At 52.8% G+C, this 22871-nt stretch overlaps 1 protein-coding gene across 1 annotated transcript in view; it reads right to left on the bottom strand.

The window, feature by feature from the left end:
* LOC140190191 (JNK-interacting protein-like) overlaps positions 1 to 22862 on the bottom strand; it is a 31453-nt gene extending 8591 nt beyond the window's left edge. Inside the window, exons 1-6 of the mRNA XM_072246706.1 lie at positions 22803 to 22862; positions 11179 to 11456; positions 10503 to 10623; positions 8403 to 8473; positions 6635 to 6885; positions 2286 to 2364 (exon numbers count right to left, since the gene is read on the bottom strand). Of these exons, the coding sequence (XP_072102807.1) occupies positions 2286 to 2364; positions 6635 to 6885; positions 8403 to 8473; positions 10503 to 10623; positions 11179 to 11454 (798 nt within the window). The 5' untranslated portion in view covers positions 11455 to 11456; positions 22803 to 22862. The remainder of the gene's footprint in view (positions 1 to 2285; positions 2365 to 6634; positions 6886 to 8402; positions 8474 to 10502; positions 10624 to 11178; positions 11457 to 22802) is intronic.
* Positions 22863 to 22871: the final 9 nt, after the last annotated feature.

Genomic DNA, 22871 nt, shown 5'->3' with positions numbered 1-22871 from the left:
GCAGGGATCGCTCCCTAGGTGACTCCCTTGTCCATTCGTCCCACCCAATCCCTTCCCACCGATCTCCCTCCCAGCACTTACCCTTGTAAGCAGAACAAAGGGATACAGGGAAAAGATAAATTTGTCCCGGTGAGGAAGACAAAAAATGGTAGGGTGAAGGAACTATGGGTGACAAGTGAGGTGGAAAATCTAGTCAGGTGGAAGAACATGAGGTTTAGGAAGCAAGGATCAGATGGGTCTATTGAGGAATATAGGGTAGCAGGAAAGGAGCTTAAGGGCTGAGAAGAGCAAGAAGGGGGCATGAGAAGGCCTTGGCGAGTAGGGAAAAGGAAAACCCCAAGGCATTCTTCAATTATGTGAAGAACAAAAGGATGACAGGAGTGAAGGTAGGACCGATTAGAGATAAAGGTGGGAAGATGTGCCTGGAGGCTGTGGAAGTGAGCGAGGTCCTCAATGGTGACTGATTTAAGTAAAATTTAAGTCCTCAAAGTCTCTTAAATTTGTCATCAGCAAATTTACTAACCCCATCCCTCCACTTCCTCATCCAAGTCGTTTATAAAAATCACAAAGAGTGGGGATTCCAGAATAGATCCCTTAAAGTAGGGATAGTCCGGGTAATTATAGACCAGTGAGCCGTACGTTTGTGGTGGGAAAGCTGTTGGAAAAGATTCTTAGAGATAGGATCTCTGGGCATTTAGAGAATCATGGTCTGATCAGGGACAGTCAGCATGGCTTTGTGAAGGGCAGATCGTGTCTAACAAGCCTGATAGAGTTCTTTGAGGAGGTGACCAGGCATATAGATGAGGGGTAGTGCAGTGGATGTGATCTATATGGATTTTAGTAAGGCATTTGACAAGGTTCCACACAGTAGGCTTATTCAGAAAGTCAGAAGGCATGGGATCCAGGGAAGTTTGGCCAGAATTGGTTTGCATGCAGAAGGGAGAGGGTCGTGGTGGAGGGAGTACATTCGGATTGGAGGGTTGATTGATTGTGAGGATCAACTGATTGACAGGATGATTGACATTGGTCTTCACTTCCCCACTATGGGAAACATCCTGTCTATCCAGGCCTTTCAATATTTGACAGGCTTCAATGAGGGAGAATAGATGGACTCTGCCTGAACTCCCGAGTGCTTTGAGTTCCAATCATTGCCAAGTCACGGGTCTCCAGTCTCAGACACAAACTCCCACTGTTACCCTCTGTTTCATACAGCAGGGTGACCAGAACTGGGCACAATATTCCCAAACATCTACTTCACTGCCCTTTCTACCTGTGACTCCACTTTAGAACATTTTGGAGTATTGCATACAGTTTTGGTAAAATTTAAGTTTAAAATTAAATTTACTTAAATTTAACTTTATTTAAGGTTTCTGAGAGAGACCCCACCCCTTCCTGATTAATCTGACAGCCTACATTCCTGATGGGACCTCAGCCCTTCCCATTCACTCCCACCATCTGGACTCCCACTGGGATCCACCTTTTCCCATTGACTCCCACTGTCCATACTCCCAATTGGACCCCCTCCCTTCTCCTTCACACCTACCATCCTCACTCCCAATGGGACCCACCCCCTTACTCCTTCCTTCTCACCATCCACACTCCCAATAGGACCCCATCCCACAACTCCGGTCCTCATTTCCTTTCTCAATCTCATGGGTGGAGAAGGAAGGAATTGAATGTGGGGGTGGAGAAGTGGTGGAGAGATTGAGGGGAGGGAGGGGGACGGGTGGAGAGATTGAGGGAAGGGAGGGGGACGGGTGGAGAGATTAAGGGAAGGGAGGGGGACGGGTGGACAGAGGGAGATGACGAAGGGTGGAGTGCTTTGAGTATTTTCCAATCATCGCCAAGTCACGGGTCTCCAGTCTCAGACACAGACTCCCACTGTTACCCTCTGCTTCATACAGCAGGGTGACCAGAACTGGGCACAGTATTTCCAAACATCTATTTCACTGCCCTTCCTACATGTGAGTCCACTTTCAGGGAACCTTTTCCCTGTTTCCCTGTATCCCTTTGTTCTAAAACACTGCCTAGGGTCCATGTCTACCTGTGACTCCACTTTCAGGGAACCATGTTCCTGCACCCCTGGGTTCCTCTGATCTACATCACTCCCTAGGGTCCCTGCAGTTCATTGAGAAACCCTGGTTTGTCTTCGTGAAATGCAGCCCTTCACACTGATCCGAATTAAACTGCATTTGCCATTCCTTGGCCCACTGCCACAGCTAATCAAAATTCCTCTGTAAATGCTGATAATTTTTTCACTGTCAATATCTCTGCCAATTTCTAACCATAAACCTTTGTCCTTTTGTTCTAACAAGCTGCATCTCTGCTTGGTACGGAAACTGCTCTGCGTCGGACATGACGGCTCTGCAACGGATAATCAAAACTGCCCAACACATCACCGGCACCCGCCTACCCACCATCAGGAACAGAGATACAGAAAGGTGCTGGAAAAGGGCCAGTAACATCAGGAAGGATCCCACACACCCTGTTCACGGACTGTTTGTCTCACTCCCAGCAGGGGGGAGGCTACGAAGCATCCACACCAAGACCATTAGATTCAAAAAGTTTGTTTTCCCCAAGCAGTAAGGGGGACCAATGCCTCCGCCCAGTAACCTACCACTCCATACTCCCAACCACCTTTACTTTATAATTTCCTGTCAGTCACCCTATGCACAGACACTCCTGTGCCTATCCTCACTTTGTACACATACCATCAATCACCTCATGAACAGACACTCAGAATCAGAATCAGGTTTATTATCACCGGCATGTGACATGAAATTTGTTAACTTAGCAGCAGCAGTTCAAAGCAATACATAATCCAGCAGAGAGAAAAAGTAATAGTAATAGATAAAATAAAAATAATGGTAATAAACAAGTAAATCAATTACGTCTATTGAATAGATTTTAAAAAAACCTGCAAAAACAGATATACTGTATATTAAAAAAAAAGTGAGGTAGTGTCCAAAGATTCAATGTCCATTTAGGAATCTGATGGCAGAGGGGAAGAAGCTGTTCCTGAATCGCTGAGTGTGCGCTTTCAGGCTTCTGTACCTCCTACCTGATGGTGACAATGAGAAAAGGGCTGCCCTGGGTGCTGGAGGTCCTTAATAATGGACGCTGCCTTTCTGGGACACTGCTCTCGAAAGGTCTCCTGGGTACTTTGTAGGCTAGTGCCCATGATGGAGCTGACTAGATTTATAACCTTCTGCAGCTTCTTTCGGTCCTGTGCAGTAGCGCCTCCATACCAGACAGTGATGCAGCCTGTCAGAATGCTCTCCACAGTACAACTATAGAAGTTTTTGAGTGTATTTGTTGACATGTCAAATCTTTTCAAACTCCTAATAAAGTATAGCCGCTGTCTTGCCTTCTTTATAACTACATTGATATGTTGGGACCATGTTAGATCCTCAGAGATCTTGACAACCAGGAACTTGAAGCTGCTCACTCTCTCCACTTCGGATCCCTCTATGAGGATTGGTATGTTTTCCTTCGTCTTACCCTTCCTGAAGTCTACAATCAGCTCTTTCTTCTCACTGACGTTGAGTGCCAGGTTGTTGCTGCGGCACCACTCCACTAATTGGCATATCTCACTCCTGTACGCCCTCTCGTCACCACCTGAGATTCTACCAATAATGGTTGTATCGTCAGCAAGTTTATAGATGGTATTTGAGCTATGCCTAGCCACACAGTCATGTGTATACAGAGAGTAGAGCAGTGGGCAAAGCACACACCCCTGAGGTGCACCAGTGTTGATCATCAGTGAGGAGGACGATATGTCATCACCAATCTGCACAGATTGTGATCTTCCGATTAAGAAGTCCAGGATCCAATTGCAGAGGGAGGTACAGAGGCCCAGGTTCTGCAAATTCTCAATCAGGATTGTGGGAATAATGGTATTAAATGCTGAGCTATAGTCAATGAACAGCATCCTGATGTAGGTGTTTGTGTTGTCCAGGTGGTCTAAAGCCATGTGGAGAGCCATTGAGATTGCATCTGCCATTGACCTATTGTGGCGATAGGCAAATTGCAATGGGTCCAGGTCCTTGCTGAGGCAGGAGTCCAGTCCAGTCATGATCAACTTCTCAAAGCTTTTCATCACTGTCGACGTGAGTGCTACCGGGCGAAAGTCATTAAGGCAGCCCACATTATTCTTCTTCGGCACTGGTATAATTGTTGCCTTTTTGAAGCAAGTGGGATCTTCTGCCCATAGCAGTGAGAGATTGAAAATGTCCTAGAGTACTCCCGCTAGTTGGATGGTGCAGGTTTTCAGAGCCTTACCAAGTACTCCATCGGGACCGTCCACCTTGCGAAGGTTCACCCTCTTTAAAGACAGCCTGCTGCACCTGATGATGGAGATCACAGGGTCATCAGGTGCAGCAGGGATCTTCACAGCTGTAGTTGTGTTCTCCCTTTCAAAGCGGGCATAGAAGTCTTCTTCCGGGGCGCTAGGCGTGTCCCAAGGAGCAGCAGTACTCTCAATGGATACGATTAAATATTCCCGTTTCAGCCTGATACAGCTAAAAAGTACAACTGCTTCCGAGGTCAGTACAGTCAACAAAGATGTCTTAATGCCTTTAAATAAACTATCGCTGCTTAAAACCAATGGAAACAACACCGATGGGAGTCGGAAGCACCCACGTAGGACACCTCGGAGGAAGTGCAGGTGTAGATCAGGGTTACAAGTGCGTTTAAGGCAATGGGGTTTTAAACTCCCTATACTGGTTATCCTGCTGGTGAATGTGCAGTCTCTGGTGAATAAAATCGATGATCTCAGAGCTAGGGTGCTGAATCAGAGGGACGTTAAGACCGCACGTGTCCTTTGTTTCATGGAACCCTGGGTAAACCCTTCCGTACCGGATGCAGCGATTCAGATCAACAGGTTTACTATACACCGTCAGGATCGATCTATAGCGTCTCTCAAAAGCAGATTTGGAGGAGTATGCCTCATGATCAACTCTTCTTGGTGCACAGATATATCAGTGCTGTCCCTATTCTGCTCACCAGACCTGGGATATCTAGCAGTAAAGTGCCATCCTTTTCACTTACTATGAGAGTTCTCTGGGGTCATTTTGGTAGCAGTTTACATTCCACCTCAGGCAAATGTCAATCAGGCTTTAGATGATCTGAGCAATGGGATCAACATGCACGAAACAGCGCACCCTAATGCCTTCACCATCGTTTTGGGAGATCTTAACCAGGCCAGTCTGAAAAAAATCACTAAGCAACTACCATCAACAGATCACTTGCAAAACCAGAGGAAACAACACATCACCATCCAAGAATGCCTACCATGCTATTCCACACCCTCACTTTGGGAAGTCTGATCACCTGGCTGTACTTCTACTCCCTGAGTACAGGCAGAGACTGAAGACTGCAGCACCGGCAATGAGAACCAAAAAGGTTTGGACAAGGGAAGCACAGGACTGCTTTGAATCGGTGGATGGACTGTATTCAGGGATTCATCTTCAAACCTGGATGAGCATACTATAGTTGTTACCGACTTCATTAAAACCTGTGTGAATGAGTGTGTGTCTATAAAGACTTACTGTACATTCCCAAACCAAAAGCCGTGGATGAACCAAGAGGTACATTGTCTGCTGAAGGCCAGGTCTGTGGCATTTAAGTCTGGCAACCCAGGTATTACTTGTGGAGGGCTATTTCAAGGGTGAAGAGACAATTTTGAACGAGGTTGGAAGCGACATTGGATGCACGGCAACTCTGGCAGACTCCTGTGCCTACCCTCACTTTGAACACATACAATCAATCTCTGTATGTGTTAACATGCATTCATATTTATTGTGTTCTTTCAAGTATTGTGTTATGGTTTGTGTTATTTCAGCCTGCAACCACCATCGCTCTAGGGAAAAACAATTCCAGCCAGCCCAGACCCTCTAGTTCTGTAACATCACTGTGAAACTTTCCTGCCCCACCCCACCTTCCGTCTTAATGCCACCTTTCCTACAGCAGGGCGATCAGAACTGAACACAATACTCCAAGTGGGGCCTCACCAATGTCTTGTACAACTGCAACACAACGTCTCAACTCCTGTACTCAGTGCCCTGATTGATGAAGCCCAGCTTGCCAATCGACTTCTTCACTACCCTGTCTACCTGTGACTCAGGGACCCACAGCACTGTATCCCTGGGTCTCTCTGTTCCACCAAACTCCCCAGGGTCCCTGCTGTTGACAGTGTGTGTGTCTTACCCATGTGCACAGAGGTCCCTCTCTTCCTCAACACTCCCCACCATCCACGGTGCATTACCTATCTTGTACACTGCAGTTCCTCTGTCCCTCAACACTCCTCACCATTCATGGTGTCTGTCCTACCCGCACACACTGCAGCCCCTCGGTCCCTTTCAAACGTTGTCAATGTTCCTGCCTCAACCACTTCCTCTGGCAGCTTGTTCCATAGACAGACCACCCTCTGGGTGAAAAAGTTGCCTCTTGGGTCCCTATAAAATCTCTCTCCTCCTCTCGCCTTAAACCTGGGCCCTCTTGTTCTTGATCCCATGAGGGGCAGAGACCTTTCCCCAAGATTGGGGTTCTTGATTTTCCTGTTCTACAATACTTCCCATAACCACTATCCACAACACCACAGACCCTCGTGTCATCTGAAAACTTAATAACTCACCTTTCTACTTCTTCATCCAAGTTATCAAGGGTCGTTAATGTTAGACCTAATGGTTGAGAGCACCCAGAGCTGGTTGGTTGTACGTCCGCCATTTCACTTTGCTGCCACTTTCCTCCCCACCAGCCACTACCCCTCCTGTAATCCCAGTAACCCATGAGAACAGACCTTTTGATGTTGGGACTGGTGGGCGTTGGGCATCGCGAAGCCTCCAGTTGGATCTGGGACCGCAGTTCACAGACTGTCTGCAGGGCCTGTAGGAACATGGGTGGGGAGAGAGACCCCACCCCTTCCTGATTAATCTGACAGCCCACATTCCTGATGGGACCCCAGCCCTTCCCATTCACTCCCACCATCCGGACTCTCACTGGGATCCACCCCTTCCCATTGACTCCCACTGTCCATACTCCCAATTGGACCCCCCCACTTCTCCTTCACACCTACCATCCTCACTCCCAATGGGACCCACCCCCTTACTCCTCCCTTCTCACCATCCACACTCCCAATGGGACCCCATCCCACAACTCCGGTCCTCATTTCCTTTCCAGATCTGTAATCCATCTCATGGGTGAAGGAAGGAAGGAATTGGACGTGGGGGTGGGGAAGTAGTGGAGAGATTGAGGGGAGGGAGGGGGACGGGTGGAGAGAGGGAGACAACAAAGGGTGGAGTTGCGGAGAGGCGGAGATGGTGTTGTAAGTGAGGAAACAAGATTCGATAGGTCTCAAAGGCGAGGACTCTGGACACAGTCTTGGTAGTAAAGGATTTTATTTACAGAAGGCAAACGTGGGAAAATGGCAACAGAAGCAACACGCACACAATTTACAGTAGTAGGATCAGCAATAAAACACACGCGGACAATTAATAAAATTGCGTGGGAACAAAGTACACACACACAACCAAGGGAAAAGTCAATACGATACCCGACACCCTTGACTCTGTGCGGGCACGGCTCTTACGATATTAGGGATGATACTTACACCCCTAACCCTATTCAATGCACAACCTACCAACGGCAGGGTGGTCCCTCGGAGGTAGCAAAAAAGAGAAAGGGTTAAGCGTATGTGGCACCCTTTATAGTGCAGCGGGGCTGATGAGCCCCACCCAGGTAATTCACGGGGGGGAGGCCAATGGCTCAGTGCCAGCAGGGATAAGTTGATTACAAAGGCCAATTGTCCAAGGTCAAGTACAAGGCTAATTAAAGGGGCCAATGATTAGGTGGGCACTGATGGGCGAGGAAGGGTCAAACCTTGATTGGCAGGTGGCATGTCTTTCGACCAGGTAGTGGGCAGTGCTGTCTCGTGACAGTCACGTCCCTCCAATACAGATGGGCAGAGGTGAGGCCGGGGGAGGGGGGTGCTGAGAGGGGTGGGACGTGGGGGGGGGGGTAAGAGGGAGAGTGGAATGGGTGGAGGACAAGGGGTGGAGGGGAGGGGAGGACGAGGGCCAGGGAGGTGTGGGGGGCCAGAGTACGAAGGGCTGGGCAGGTGGGGCCGGATGAGGATGGGGGTGGAGGGGGTGGGAGGATGGGGTGGTTGGAGAGAGATAAGGATGAACAGAGGAAAAGGAGAGGAAGTGGGAGAAGGGTTGAGAGGAATGGGGGAGAGGGATTGAGGCATGTAATGCTAGTAGGTATGAAGAGAGGGAGGGGGAGAGGGGGAAGAGTCAGGACCTAAACCCCCAACACAGACCTAGGGCAGGGACATCTCTCTGCTGGGGAGGGTTGTGAACCCAAGAGACCTGAAGCCCCACTCCGTCCCCAGGGAGCCTCACCGCCTTGTGTTTCTGTTGCAGTCTCTGGTGCTCCTTCTCGATGGCCCTCTTCTCCTCCTCGAGCTGCAGGACTGACAGTGGGGTTAGGAGATGTTGAGAGCTCAGCCGATCAAGATTCCTGCATCCTTGCACCCCTCCCCTCCTTTTACCTCACAAACCATCACGCTGTCCAGTGGTACACAGAGGCACTAGGTCACCTGGAACCCCAACATCACTCCTGTCCAGCAGGTTTCCCCTCTTATTCCTACACCCTGTTCTCATGCCTTCATACCCCTCCCATCCACGTACTTACCCAAACTTCTCTCAAATGTTGAAATCAAGCTCACTAACAGCTTATTCCAAATTCTCACAACCCTCAGTTTCCCCTCATGCTCCCCTTAAATTCTTCACCTTTCACCCTGAACCCGTGACCTTTAGTTCTAGTCCCAGCCAACCTCAGTGGAAAAAGCCTGCTTGCATTTACCCTATCTATACCTCTCATAATTTTGTATACCTCCATCAAATCTCTCCTTAATCTTTTACATTCTAGGGAATAAAGTTCTCACCTATTCAGTCTTTCCTTATAACTCTGGTTCTCCAGTCCCAGCAACATCCTTGTAAATTCTCTCTGTACTCCTTCAAACCTTGTTTATATCTTTCCTCTAGGTAGGTGGCCAAAACTGCACACAATACTCCAAAAGATGGCGCCAGAGGTTTTTTCAGACCCGGGCAACTTTTTCCAGTTTGTCCACGGAACTGTTTATTTTTCCTCTTCTCATGTCTCTTTTTCCTCTTCAGGGTGCCTGGGGGGGTCCTGTCAGCGTCTCTGATCTGCAGCTACAGCTCGAACTATGGTTCTTCATGGACTGAAATTTGTGAGCCTTCGGGGTGCAGCCCTATGGACAACCTGATTCCTCGCCAGTTTTACCAACCGAAGCGTGGTGGGAGATTGAAACATCGAGCCAGCAGGTGGTGTGCGCAGCCATCAGAGGCCCCTGCACTCGAGCAATCTCTCTCTCTTGACGGTAAGTGAAAGACTGTTGGTCCTCAAGTTGGGGAACTCAGACAAGCGATGTGGCTGAACAAGATCTGCCGTCTCGCTGTGACAGGAGCAATATCTCTCCGTCCTTCGTCAGTGAGAGAGAGAGCCTGTCTGAGATGTCGAGATGTTGGGATGCATCATGGTCTCTGTGGGCTTTGCTTTCTCTTGCATGGTGGGTGGTGGGAAGTTGATGCATTTGTCGGAGCAAGGGGGCGGAAGAGATGATATTTTTTGCTGCTGCCTGTACTGGGAGGTGGGAGGGAACGCGTTGGGGTTCTAACGCTTTCTGCCGTTCATTCTTTGGTGTTTTTTCTATTTCATGGATGTCTATGAAGAATAAGAATTTCAGGTTGTAGACTGTACATTCTCTGATGTTAAACTGAACCACTGAACCTCATCAACTTCAACATAACGTCCCATCTCCTGTACTCAGTACCTTTATCTACGAAGGCCAATGTGCCAAAAGCTTTCTTTACAACCCTACTTACCTGTGACGCCACTTTTAATGGATTATGGACCTGTATTCCCAGATCCCTTTGTTCTACAGCACTCCTCAGTGCCCTACTGTTCACTGTGCAAGTCCTACCCTGGTTGGTCCTACTGAAGTGCAAAACCTTACACTTGTCTGCATTAAATTCCATCTGCCATTTTCAGCCCAATTTTCCAGTTGATCCAGATCCCTCCGCAAGCCATGACAGACTTCCTCACTGTCCACTACACCCACAATCTTGGTGCCATCCACAAATTTGCTGTTCCAGTTAACCACATGATCCCTACTGCTGATATAGATGACAAACAACAACAGACCCAAAACCAATCCCTGTGGCGTATGTTCTAATTTGTTCTGTTTTTCATTTAAATACATAAATGGTGGCTTGTTTCATTTTAATACCTTTTTTAAAATGTTTCCATGAAACTTTGGCAAAGTGGCGCAGCTGCTTATAATTGGGTCAAAATCTGCTTCCAAAGTGTCCCAATTAACCAGAATCCCCTGGTCTTTATAGAAACAGTGATATCTCCATCCTCTGCCATCCAACATCTGTACTCCCTCCTCTCAATCCTTCCAGAAATAAACTTACTCGTGTCCGAATAGGACCTAGCTTTCACTTCCATCTGCCTGTACTGTGTGAGGGCTGATTTGATTCGCCACTTCAAGGACATCCGATCTTGTTCAAATGAGTCTTCAAGTTCCAGGAATCTCTGTTGAGGATGGACACAGTGTGAGACTCCTATACTGACTCATCACTCTCTCCCGGGGTCAGACAGAAAGTGAAGCTCTCTCCACACCGTCCCATCACACACTCCTGGGGTCAGACACAGAGTGAAGCTCCCTCCACACTGTCCCATCACACACTCCCGGGGTCAGACACAGAGTGAATCTCCCTCCACACTGTCCCATCACACACTCCCGGGGTCAGATACAGAGTGAAGCTCCTTCCACACGGTCCCATCACACACTCCTGGGGTCAGACACAGAGTGAAGCTCCCTCCACACTGTCCCATCACACACTCCCGGGGTCAGACACAGGGTGAAGATCGCTCCACACCATCCCATCACACACTCCCGGGATCAGATACAGAGTGAAGCTCCCTCCACACGGTCCCATCATACACTCCCGGGGTCAGACACAGGGTGAAGATCGCTCCACACCATCCCATCACACACTCCCGGGATCAGATACAGAGTGAAGCTCCCTCCACACGGTCCCATCACACACTCCCGGGATCAGATACAGAGTGAAGATCGCTCCTCACCTCCTCAGCTTCCTTTCTCCGCTCCCGCTCGCTCTGCAGTTGGGCAAGGGCAAGCTGGGCCTCCTGTCGGGCCGAGCCAAGCTCAGCCTGCTGCTCCCGCCCCTGAGCACAGACGTCCTGGAGGCTCTCGAGGGTGGAGACGGCCAGGGGCACGAGGGAGGAGACGCTGGACTCGCCATAGACAGACACCAGCCGTCTCAACTCGGCATACAGACCACCTGCCAGCCCAGACACCAGATCATCAAAGCCCTCTGGAGGGGGAGGGTCACCCGACATGACTAGAGGGGGAGGATGAGAGAGAGGGTGTGTGGGATGGAGGGAGGGAATGGAAGGGAGAGGAAGGGAGAGGAAGGGAGGGGTTGGAGTGGGGTGAGAGGATAGGAGTGAGGGAGTGGAAGGTGGAGGGACGGAGGGGGTGAGAGAGGAGGAACGGAGGGGGCAGGGTAGAAAGGCGATATTATACAAGGCTGTTTTTCCCTCTCTCTATTTCACCTACTCTTCCTTTCCCCTCCCATCCTCCATTGTCTCCCTCTCTGTACCCCTCCCCAGTGTAATGACACACAGTGTGGCAACCTGCCGTTGTGTTGCATCTCCTGTCCTGTATTTCCTGATGGAGGTTGCTGAAGTTGTGCTGAAATTTCCACTTCAGTGAGTCCTACACCACAAAAACAGCCCCTTGACCCAACCCGCCCCTTACCCACTTCCCATCCAAGCCAGTCCCATCTGTCGGTGTTTGCCCCGTATCCCTCTAAATCTTTCCTGTCTACGTACCTGTCCGAGTGCCTTTTAAATGTTGTTAATGTACCAGCCTCAACCACTTCCTCTGGCAGCTCGTTCATAGACTAACCACTCCCTGGGTGAAAAAATTCGTGTTAAATTTCCCTCTCTCACCTTAACCCTGTGCCCTCTGGTTCCCCATTCCTCTACCCTGGGGAAGACTGTGCATAGTCACCCTATCTGTGCCTCCCTGGCTATATACTCATCTCTCCGTCTGTGACGCTCCAAGGAATAAAGTCCCAACCTGCCCAACCTCTATCCCTCACGTCCTGGCAACATCTGTGTAAATCTCCTCGGCACTCTTTCCAGCTCAATGGCTGTCACCTACAGCAGGGTGACCAGGTCTGCTCCAAGGAACAGGAACCTCTCTCCACATGAGGTTCAAGCTGGAGAAGTGTGAGGAGATTCATTTTAGAAGGTCGCAGTTGAAAGCAGAACACAGGATTAGTGGCCGGATTCTGAACGGAGGAACAGAGAGATCTTGTGGTCCACATCCAGAGGTCCCACAGAGTTTCCATGGAAGCTGAGGTGGTTATGAAGGTGTATGGTGCATTGGTCTTTGTTAATGGTGGGACTGAGATCAAGAGCTGCAGGGTAATGTTGCATCTCTATAGAACTCTGGTTAAAGAATACTCTTTTAAAGAATTCTCAGGGAGGGAGGTTTACCAGGATGCCACCTGGATTTTAGTGTGTCTGATGAGGAAAGGCTGAGTGAGCTGGGGCTTTTCTCTCTGGGGTGAAGGAGGATGAGAGGTGACTTGATGGAGGTGTACAAGATGATAAGAGGCAGAGACCGAGTGGACAGCTGGAGACATTCCCAAGGCAGAAGTGGCTAATACGAGGGAGCTCCCTCCCTCCTTTCCCCACCCTCCATTAAATCTCCCCACCCTTCACTTTCCACAGCTCCCTCCCAACAGCTCTACTTCCCACTCACTCCTCAAACCCTCTCTCTGCACATCTCCTCCTTTCCCTTCCCTCGCCCATTCCCACTTCCCCCCACCCTCCCTCAACCCCTCCCACTCCTTTCCCCTCCACCTCTCCCCTTCCCCTCCACCCGCTGCCACTGCTCCAACCCTCCCCTCCCCCCACTCATCCCCCCTTCCCACTCCTCCCCTCCTCTTCACTCGCCTCTCATCCCAACCTCCACCTCAGCCTCTACCTCTTCCTCTTCTTCCCACCCACCTCCTCTCCCCCCCTCTTCACTCGCCTCTCATCCCAACCTCCACCTCAGCCTCTACCTCTTCCCCTTCTTCCCACCCACCTCCTCTCCCCCCCTCACCCCTTCTCCACCCTCCCCTCTCCAGCTCATCCTCTCCTTCCCATTCACTCCTTCTTCTCTTCCACCTCTAATCCCGCCCTCCCACCCCTCTCCTTCCTCAGCCCTCCCCATCACTCTCCCCATTCCCTTTCACCCTCATTCCCTACCCCATTCTCCCTTCCCCCTACCTCCACCCTCCCACCTCTGCTTCTCAACCCCTCCCGTCCTCTACCCCTCTCCCCTCCCATCCCTCCTCCTCCCTCCTCTCCCTCCTCCCCACCCCTCCCCTCCACCTTTCCGACTCTCTCCCCCTCCACTTCCCCTCTCCCCTTCTCCTCCCCGACTCCCCTCCCCATCCCCTTCCCCTCTCTCCCTTCCCCCTACCCACCTCCCCTTCCCAACACCTCCACTCCTCCTCCACCTCTCCCCTCCTCCTTCTTCCCCAGCCCCTCTCCTCTCCCTCCCCTCCTCCCCTCCTCCCCTTCCACCTCACCCCTTCCCCTCCCCTTCACCTATCCACCTCTCCCCACCTCCCCTTCGCCCTCCTCCTCCACTCTCTACCTCCCCTTCGCCCCCTCTTCCACATTCTTCCCCCTCCTCTACTCCTTTCCCCTCCACCCTCCTCCCAGTCTCCCCTCCCCCTCCTTTAGGTGGTCAGTGGGAAAATTAGAGCACATGGTATTGGGGGTAGGGTACTGACATGGTAGAAAATTGGTTGGCAGACAGGAAACAAAGAGTAGGGATTAACGGGTCCCTTTCAGAATGGCAGGCAGTGACTGGTGGGGTACTGCAAGGCTCGGTGCTGGGACCACAGCTATTTACAATATACATTAACGATTTAGATGAAGGAATTAAAAGTAACATTAGCAAATTTGCAGATGACACAAGCTGGGTGACAGTGTGAAATGGGAGGAGGATGTTTAGAAACATAGAAACTAGGTGCAGGAGTAGGTCATTCGGCCCTTCGAGCCTGCACCGCCATTCAGTATGATCATGGGTGATCATCCAACTCAGAACCCTGTACCAGCCTTCCCTCCATACCCCCTGATCCCCGTAGCCACAAGGGCCATATCTAACTCCCTCTTAAATATAGCCAATGAACTGGCCTCAACTGTTTCCTGTGGCAGAGAATTCCACAGATTCACCACTCTCTGTGTGAAGAAGTTTTTCCTAATCTCAGTCCTAAAAGGCTTCCCCTTTATCCTCAAACTGTGACCCCTCGTTCTGGACTTCCCCAACATCAGGAGCAATCTTCCTGCAACTAGCCTGTCCAATCCCTTTAGAATTTTATATTTTTCAATACAATACCCCCTCAATCTTCTAAATTCCAATGAGTACAAGCCTAGTTCATCCAGTCTTTCATCATATGAAAGTCCTGCCATCGCAGGAATCAATGTGGTGAACCTTCTTTGTACTCCCTCTATGGCAAGGATGTCTTTCCTCAGATTAGGGGACCAAAACTGCACACAATACTCCAGGTGTGGTCTCACCAAGGCCTTGTACAACTGCAGTAGTACCTCCCTGCTCCTGTACTCGAATCCTCTTGCTATAAATGCCAGCATACCATTCGCCTTTTTCACCGCCTGCTGTACCTGCATGCCCACTTTCAATGATTGGTGTATAATGACACCCAAGTCTCGTTGCACCTCCCCTTTTCCTAATCGGCCACCATTCAGATAATAATCTGTTTTCCTGTTTTTGCCACCAAAGTGGATAACCTCACATTTATCCACATTAAATTGCATCTGAATTTACCCATGAATTTACCCACTCATCTAACCTATCCAAGTCACCCTGCATCCTCTTAGCATCCTCCTCACAGCTAACACTGCCGCCCAGCTTCGTGTCATCCGCAAACTTGGAGATGCTGCATTTAACTCCCTCATCTAAGTCATTAATATATATTGTTAACAACTGGGGTCCCAGCACTGAGCCTTGCGGTACCCCACGAGTCACTGCCTGCCATTCTGAAAAGGTCCTGTTTATTCCCACTCTTTGCTTCCTGTCTGCCAACCAATTCTCTATTCACATCAATACCTTACCCCCAGTACCGTGTGCTTTAAGTTTGCACACTAATCTCCTGTGTGGGACCTTGTCAAAAGTCTTTTGAAAATCCAAATTTACCACATCCACTGGTTCTCCCCTATCCACTCTACTACTTACATCCTCAAAAAATTCTATGAGATTTGTCAGACATGATTTTCCTTTCACAAATCCATGCTGACTTTGTTCGATGATTTCACCGCTTTCCAAATGTGCTGTTATCACATCTTTGATAACTGACTCCAGCATTTTCCCCACCACCGACGTTAGGCTAACCGGTCTATAATTCCCCGGTTTCTCTCTCCCTCCTTTTTTAAAAAGCAGGGTTACATTAGCCACCCTCCAATCCTCAGGAACTAGTCCTGAATCGAAAGAGTTCTGAAAAATTATCACTAATGCATCCACCATTTCTTGGGCTACTTCCTTAAGCACTCTGGGATGCAGACCATCTGGCCCTGGACATTTATCTGCCTTTAATCCCTTCAATTTACCTAACACCACTTCCCTACTAACATGTATTTCCCCCAGTTCCTCCATCTCACTAGACCCTCTGTCCCCTACTATTTCCGGAAGATTATTTATGTCCTCCTCAGTGAAGACAGAACCAAAGTAGTTATTCACTTGGTCTGCCATGTCCTTGCTCCCCATAATCAATTCACCTGTTTCTGTCTGTAGGGAACCTATATTTGTCTTAACCAATCTTTTTCTTTTCACATATCTATAAAAGCTTTTACAGTCAGTTTTTATGTTCCCTGCCAGTTTTCTCTCATAATCTTTTTTCCCCTTCCTAATTAAGCCCTTTGTCCTCCTCTGCTGAACTCTGAATTTCTCCCAGTCCTCAGGTGAGCCACTTTTTCTGGCTAATTTGTATGCTTCTTCTTTGGAATTGATACTATCCCTAATTTCCATTGTCAGCCATGGGTGCACTACCTTCCGCGATTTATCCTTTTGCCAAACTGAGATGAACAATTGTTGTAGTTCATCCATGCGATCTTTAAATGCTTGCCATTGCATATCCACCGTCAACCCTTTAATAATCATTTGCCAGTCTATCTTAGCTAATTCACATCTCATACCTTCAAAGCTACCCTTCTTTGAGTTCAGAACCTTTGTTTCTGAATTAACTATGTCACTCTCCATCTTAATGAAGAATTCCACCATATCATGGTCACTCTTACCCAAGGGGCCTCTCACGACAAGATTGCTAATTAACCCTTCCTCATTGCTCAATACCCAGTCTAGAATAGCCTGCTCTCTAGTTGGTTCCTCGACATGTTAGTTCAAAGGAACCAGCCCGCATACATTCCAAGAAATCCTCTTCCTCAGCACCCTTACCATTTGTTTCACCCAACCTATATGTAGATTGAAGTCACCCATTATAACTGCTGTTCCTTTATTGCACGCTTTTCTAATTTCCTGTTTAATGCCATCCCCAACCTCACTACTCCTGTTAGGTGGCCAGTACACAACTCCCACCAGCGTCTTCTGCCCCTTATTGTTATGCAGCTCTACTCATATCGATTCCACATCCTCCCGGCTAATGTCCTTCCTTTCTATTGCGTTAATCTCCTCTCTAACCAGCAATGCTACCCCATCTCCTTTTCTTTCATGTCTATCCCTCCTGAAAATTGAATATCCCTGAATGTTGAGCTCCCATCCTTGGTCACCCTGGAGCCATGTCTCTGTGATCCCAACTATATCATATTCATTAATAACAATCTGCACTTTTAATTCATCCACCTTGTTACGAATGCTCCTTGTATTGACACACAAAGTCTTCAGGCTTGCTTTTACAACACTCTTAGCCCTTATACAATTATGTTGAAAAGTGGCCCTTTTTGATTTTTGCCCTGGATTTGCCGGCCTGCCACTTTTACTCTTCACCTTACTACTTTTTGTTACTACCCTCATTTTACACCCCTCTGTCCCTCTGCACTTGTTCCCATCCCCCTGTTGTGAACTTGGACAAGTTGGGTGAGTGGGCAGATGCATGGCAAATGCAGTTTAATGTGGATAAATGTGAGGTTATCCACTTTGGTGGCAAGAACAGGAAGGCAGATTACTATCTGAATGGTGTCAAGTTAGGAAGAGGGGAAGTACAATGAGATCTAGGTGTCCTTGTTCATCAGTCACTGAAAGTAAGCATACAGGTACAGCAGGCAGTGAAGAAAACTAATGGCATGTTGGCCTTCATAACAAGGGGAGTTGAGTATGGGAGTAAAGAAGTCCTCTGCAGTTGTACGGGGTCCTGGTGAGACCCCACCAGGAGTACTGGGTGTAGTTTTGGTCTCCAAATTTGAGGAAGGACATTCTTGCTATGAAGGGAGTGCAGCGTAGGTTCACGAGGTTAATTCCCAGGATGGCAGGACAGTCATATGTTGAAAGATTGGAGCAACTGGGCTTGTCTACTCTCGAATTTAGAAGGATGAGAGGGGATCTGATTGAAACATATAAGATTATTAAGGGATTGGACACGCTAGAGGCAGGAAACATGTTCCCGATGTTGGGGGAGTCCAGAACCAGAGGCCACAGTTTAAGAAAAAGGGGTAGATCATTTAGAACGGAGTTGAGGAAAAACTTTTTCACACAGAGGATTGTGGATCTGTGGAATGCTCTGCCTCAGAAGGCAGTGGAGGCCAATTCTCTGGATTCTTTCAAAAAAGAGTTAGATAGAGCTCTTAAAGATAGTGGAGTGAAGGGATATGGGGAGAAGGCAGGAAAAGGGTACTGGTTGTGGATGATCAGCCATGATCACAGTGAATGGCAGTGCTAGCTCGAAGGGCTGAATGGCCTACTCTTGCACCTATTGTCTGTTGTCTCTCCCCTCGCTCCACTCCTCCTCCTCCCACCCCTCCCTCCTCTCCCCTCACCCTCTTCTCTTCTCTTCTCTCCTCCCCTTCCCCCTCCCCTCCTACCTTTCCCCTCTTCTCCCCTCCCCTCCTGTCCCCCTCTTCTCCCCTTCTCTTCCCCTTCCTTCCCCTACCCCTCTTCTCTCCTTCTCCCCCCCTTGCTTCCCCTCATCTTCTCCCCTTCTCTCCCCCTTGCTTCTCCCCCTTCCTTCCCCTTCCCTCTTCTCCGCTCCCCTTCCCTTTCCTTCCCCACTTTTCCCCCTCCCCTTCCTCTTTTCCCCCTCTCCTTCCCCTCTTTCCCCTCCACCTCTTCTCCCCCTTCTCCCCCCTTCCTTCCCCACTCCTCCTCCTCTTCTTCTCCCCCTTCCTTCCCCTCCCCTCCTCCTCTTCCTCTCCCCCTTCCTTCCCCTCCCCCTCTTCTCCCCTTCTCTCCCCTCCCCCTCTTCTCCCCTTCTCTCCCCTCCCCTTCTCCTCTTCTTTCCTCCCCTCCCCCTCTACTCCCCTCCCCTCCCCCTCTTCTCTCCCCCTCCTTCCCCTCCCATTCCCCTCTACTCCCCTCCCCATCTTCTCCCCTTCTTTCCCCCTTCCTTCCCCTCCCCTCCTCCTCTTCTTCTCCCCTTCCTTCCCCTCCCCTCTTCTCCCCTTTTCTCCCCTTCCTTCCCCTCCCCCTCTTCTCCCCTTCTCTCCCCTCCCCCTCTTCTCCCCTTCTCTCCCCTCCCCCTCTTCTCCCCTTCTCTCCCCTCCCCCTCTTCTCCCCTTCTCTCCCCTCCCCCTCTTCTCCCTTTCCCTCCCCTCCACCTCTTCTCCCCTCCTCTCCCCTCCCCTCTTCTCCCCTTCTCTCCCCTCCCCTCCCCCTCTTCTCCCCTTCTCTCCCCTCCCCCTCTTCTCCCCTTCCTTCCTCTCCCCTCCTCCTCTCTTCTCCACTTCCTTCCCCTCCCCTCCTCCTCTATTCTCCCCTTCCTTCCCCTCCCCTCCTCCTCTATTCTCCCCTTCCTTCCCTTCCCCCTCTTCTCTCCTTCCTTCCCCTCCCCTCCCCTCCCCTCCCCCTCTTCTCCCCTCCCCCCTTCTCTCCTCCCCTTCTCTCCTCTCCTCCCCCTTCTCCCCTTCTCTCCCCCTTCCTTTCCCCATCTCTCCCCTTCTCCCATTCCTTCCCCTCCCCTCCTCCTCTCTTCTCCCCTTCCTTCCCCTCCCCCTCTTCTCTCCTTCCTTCCCCTCCCCCTCTTCTCTCCTTCCTTCCCCTCCCCTCCCTCTCTTCTCTCCACCTCTTCTCCCCTCCCCCTTCTCTCGCCTTCCTTTCCCCATCTCTCCCCCTCCTCCCCTCCCTTCCTCCCGCTCCCCCTCCCTCTCCCCCTCTCCTCCCCCTCTCCCTCTCCTCCCCCTGCCCCCTCCCCTCCCTTCCCCCTCCTCTCCCTTTCCCCTCCCCTTCCTCCTCCTCTCCCCTCCCCCCTCCCTTTCCCTTTCTCCCTCCCCTCCCTCTCCCCCTTCCCATCCCTCCCCCCTCCCCATCCCCTCTCCCCCTCCTCTCCCTTTCCCCTCCCCTCCCTTTCCCCTCACCCTCCCCTCCTCTCCCCCTTTTCCCTCCCCTTCCTCTCCTTTTCCCTTTCCCCTTCCCCTCCCTCTCCCCCTCCCCTCCCTTTCCCCTTCCCCTCCCTCTCCCCCTCCCCCTCCTCTCCCTTTCCCCTTCCCCTCCCTTTCCTTCTCCCCTCCCCTTCTCTCCCCCTCCTCCCCTCCCTTCCTCCCGCTCCCCCTCTCCCTCTCCTTCCCCTCCTCCTCCTCTCCCCCTCCCCCTCCCTTTCCCCCTCCTCCTCTCCCCCCTCCCATCCCTCCCCCTCCCTTTCCCCCTCCTCCTCTCCCCCCTCCCATCCCTCCCCCCTCCCCATCCCCTCTCCCCCTCCCCCTCCTCTCCCTTTCCCCTCCCCTCCCCCTTTCCCCTCCCCTCCCTTTCCCCTCACCCTCCCCTCCTCTCCCTCTCCCCCTCCTCTCCCCCTCCTCTCCCTTTCCCCTTCCCCTCCCTTTCCCTCTCCCCTCCCCCTCCTCTCCCTCCTCCTCTTCTTCTCCAACTCCCCTCCCCTCCCCTCCTCCTCCTCTCCCCCCTCCCCTCCCTTCCTCCTCCTCTCCCTTTCCCCTCCCCGTCCTCCTCCTCTCCCCCTCCCCCCTCCTTTTCCCTTTCCCCTTCCCCCTCCCCTCCCCCTCCCTCTCCCCCTCCCCCTCCTCTCCCTTTCCCCTTCCCCTCCCTTTCCTTCTCCCCTCCCCCTCCTCTTCTCCCCTCCCCTTCTCTCCCCCTCCTCCCCTCCCTTCCTCCCGCTCCCCCTCTCCCTCTCCCTCTCCTTCCCCTCCTCCTCCTCTCCCCCCTCCCATCCCTCCCCCTCCCCATCCCCTCTCCCCCTCCCCCTCCTCTCCCTTTCCCCTCCCCTCCCCCTTTCCCCTCCCCTCCCTTTCCCCTCACCCTCCCCTCCTCTCCCTTTCCCCTTCCCCTCCCTTTCCCCTTCCCCTCCCTTTCCCTCTCCCCTCCCCCTCCTCTCCCTCCTCCTCTTCTTCTCCAACTCCCCTCCCCTCCCCTCCTCCTCCTCTCCCCCCTCCCCTCCCTTCCTCCTCCTCTCCCTTTCCCCTCCCCTTCCTCCTCCTCTCCCCCTCCCCCCTCCTTTTCCCTTTCCCCTTCCCCCTCCCCTCCCTTTTCCTTTCCCCTTCCCCCTCCCCTCCCTTTTCCTTTCCCCCTCCCCTCCCTTTCCCTTTCCCCCTCCCCTCCTTCTCCCCTCCCCCCTTCCCTCCCTCTCCCCCTCCCCTCCCTCTCCCCCTCCCTCCCTCTCCCCTCCCCTCCTCTCCCTTTCCCCTTCCCTCCCTTTCCCTTTCCCCTCCCCTCCCCCTCCTCTCCCCTCCCCTCCCCTCTTCCTCCTCTCCCCTCCCCTCCTCCTCCTCTCCCTTCCCCTCTCTCCCTCCTCTCCCCTCCCTCCCTCCTCTCCCCTCCCCTCTCTCCCTCCTCTCTCCTCCACCTCTTCTTCTCCCACTCCCCCCCTTCCCCTCCCTTTCCCCCTCCCCTCCCCCTCCCCTCTTCCTCCTCTCCCCTCCCCTCCTCCTCCTCTCCCCTCCCCTCTCTCCCTCCTCTCCCCTCCCCTCTCTCCCTCCTCTCCGCTCCCTCCCTCCTCCACCTCTTCTTCTCCCCCTCCCCCCCTTCCCCTCCTCTTCCTCTCCCTTTCCCCTCACCCTCCTCCTCCTCTCCCTTTCCCCTTCCCCTCCCCTCCCTTTCCCCTCCCCCTCCTCCTCTCCCCCCCCTCCTCTCCCCTTCCCCTCCCCCTCCTCCTCTCCCCTCCCCCTCCTCTCCCCTTCCCCTCCTCCTCCTCTCCCTTTCCCCTCCCCTCCCCCTTTCCCCTCCCCCTCTCCCTTCCTCTCCCCTCCCCCTTTCTCCTCCCCTCCCCCTCCCCCTTTCCTCTCCCCCCTCCCCCTCTCCCTCCCCCTCTCCCCTCCCCCTCTCCCTCCCCCCTCCCCCTCTCCAGCCCCCCTCTCCCCTCCCCCTTTCCACTCCCTCCCCTCCCCTCCCTCCCTCCCCCTCCTCTCCCTCTCCCCCTCCTCCTCTCCACTCCCCCTCCCCTCCCCCTCCTCCTCTCCCCTCCCCCTCCTCTCCCCCTCCCCCCTCCTCTCCCCCTCCCCCCTCCTCTCCCCCTCCTCTCCCTTTCCCCTCCCCCTCCTCTCCCTTTCCCCTCCCCTCCCCCTCCCCCTTTCCTCTCCCCCCTCTCCCCCCCCCTCCCTCCCCTCCTTTCCCCTCCCCTCCCCCCTCTCCCCTCTCCCTCCCCCCTCTCCCCTCCCCTCCCCCTCCCCCTCCCCTCCCCCTCCCCCTCCTCTCCCTTTCCCCTCCCCTCCCCCTCCTCTCCCCCCCCTTTCCTCTCCCCCCCCTTTCCACTCCCCCTCCCCTCCTCCTCTCCCTCTCCCCTCCCCCCCCTCCTCTCCCTCCCTCTCCCCCCCTCCTCTCCCTCCCTCTCCCCCCCTCCTCTCCCTCCCTCTCCCCCCTCCTCTCCCTCTCTCTCCCCCCCTCTCCCTCCCTCCTCTCCCTCCCCTCCCCTCCCCCTCCCCTCCCCCTCCTCTCCCCCTCCCCCTCCTCTCCCCTCCCCCTCCCCCTCCTCTCCCCTCCCCCTCCTCTCCTCTCCTCTCCTCTCCTCTCCTCTCCCCTCCCCCTCCCCCTCCCCTCCCTCTCCTCTCCCCCCTCTCCTCTCCCCCCTCTCCTCTCCCCCCTCTCCTCTCCCCCTCCCCCCCTCTCCCCCTCCCCCCTCTCCCCCTCTCCCCCTCCCCCCTCTCCCCCTCCCCCTCCCCTCCCTTTCCCCCTTTCCCCCTCCCCTCCTCTCCCCCTCCCCTCCTCTCCCCCTCCCCTCCTCTCCCTTTCCCCTCCCCCTCCTCTCCCTTTCCCCTCCCCTCCTCTCCCTTTCCCCTCCCCCTCCTCTCCCTTTCCCCTCCCCCTCCTCTCCCTTTCCCCTCTTCTCCCCTTCCTTCCCCTCCCCATTCTCCCCTTCCCCCTCCCCATTCTCCCCTTCCCCCTCCCCACTCTTCCCTTCCTCCTCTCTGTCCCCTCTCTTCCCCTTTCTACCCCTTTCACCCTCCTACTGCCCCTTCCCCCTTCTACACACTCCCTCTTTCACTCCCCTCCTCTTCTCCCTGTCACCCCTCACTCCCCACCCCAACTTTCTCGCCGTGACGTCACCGCCCCTCACCTCGACCCCGCGAACCACCGAAGCCGGAACGAAGTTGGACTTTCGCTTCCTCGCGTCCCCCGAGCCATT

The sequence above is a fragment of the Mobula birostris genome, chromosome 29 (assembly GCF_030028105.1).
Source record: "Mobula birostris isolate sMobBir1 chromosome 29, sMobBir1.hap1, whole genome shotgun sequence".
NCBI lineage: Eukaryota > Metazoa > Chordata > Chondrichthyes > Myliobatiformes > Myliobatidae > Mobula > Mobula birostris.
Note: the sequence above shows the minus strand (reverse complement) of the source record. Positions and strands in the feature narration are given on the sequence as shown.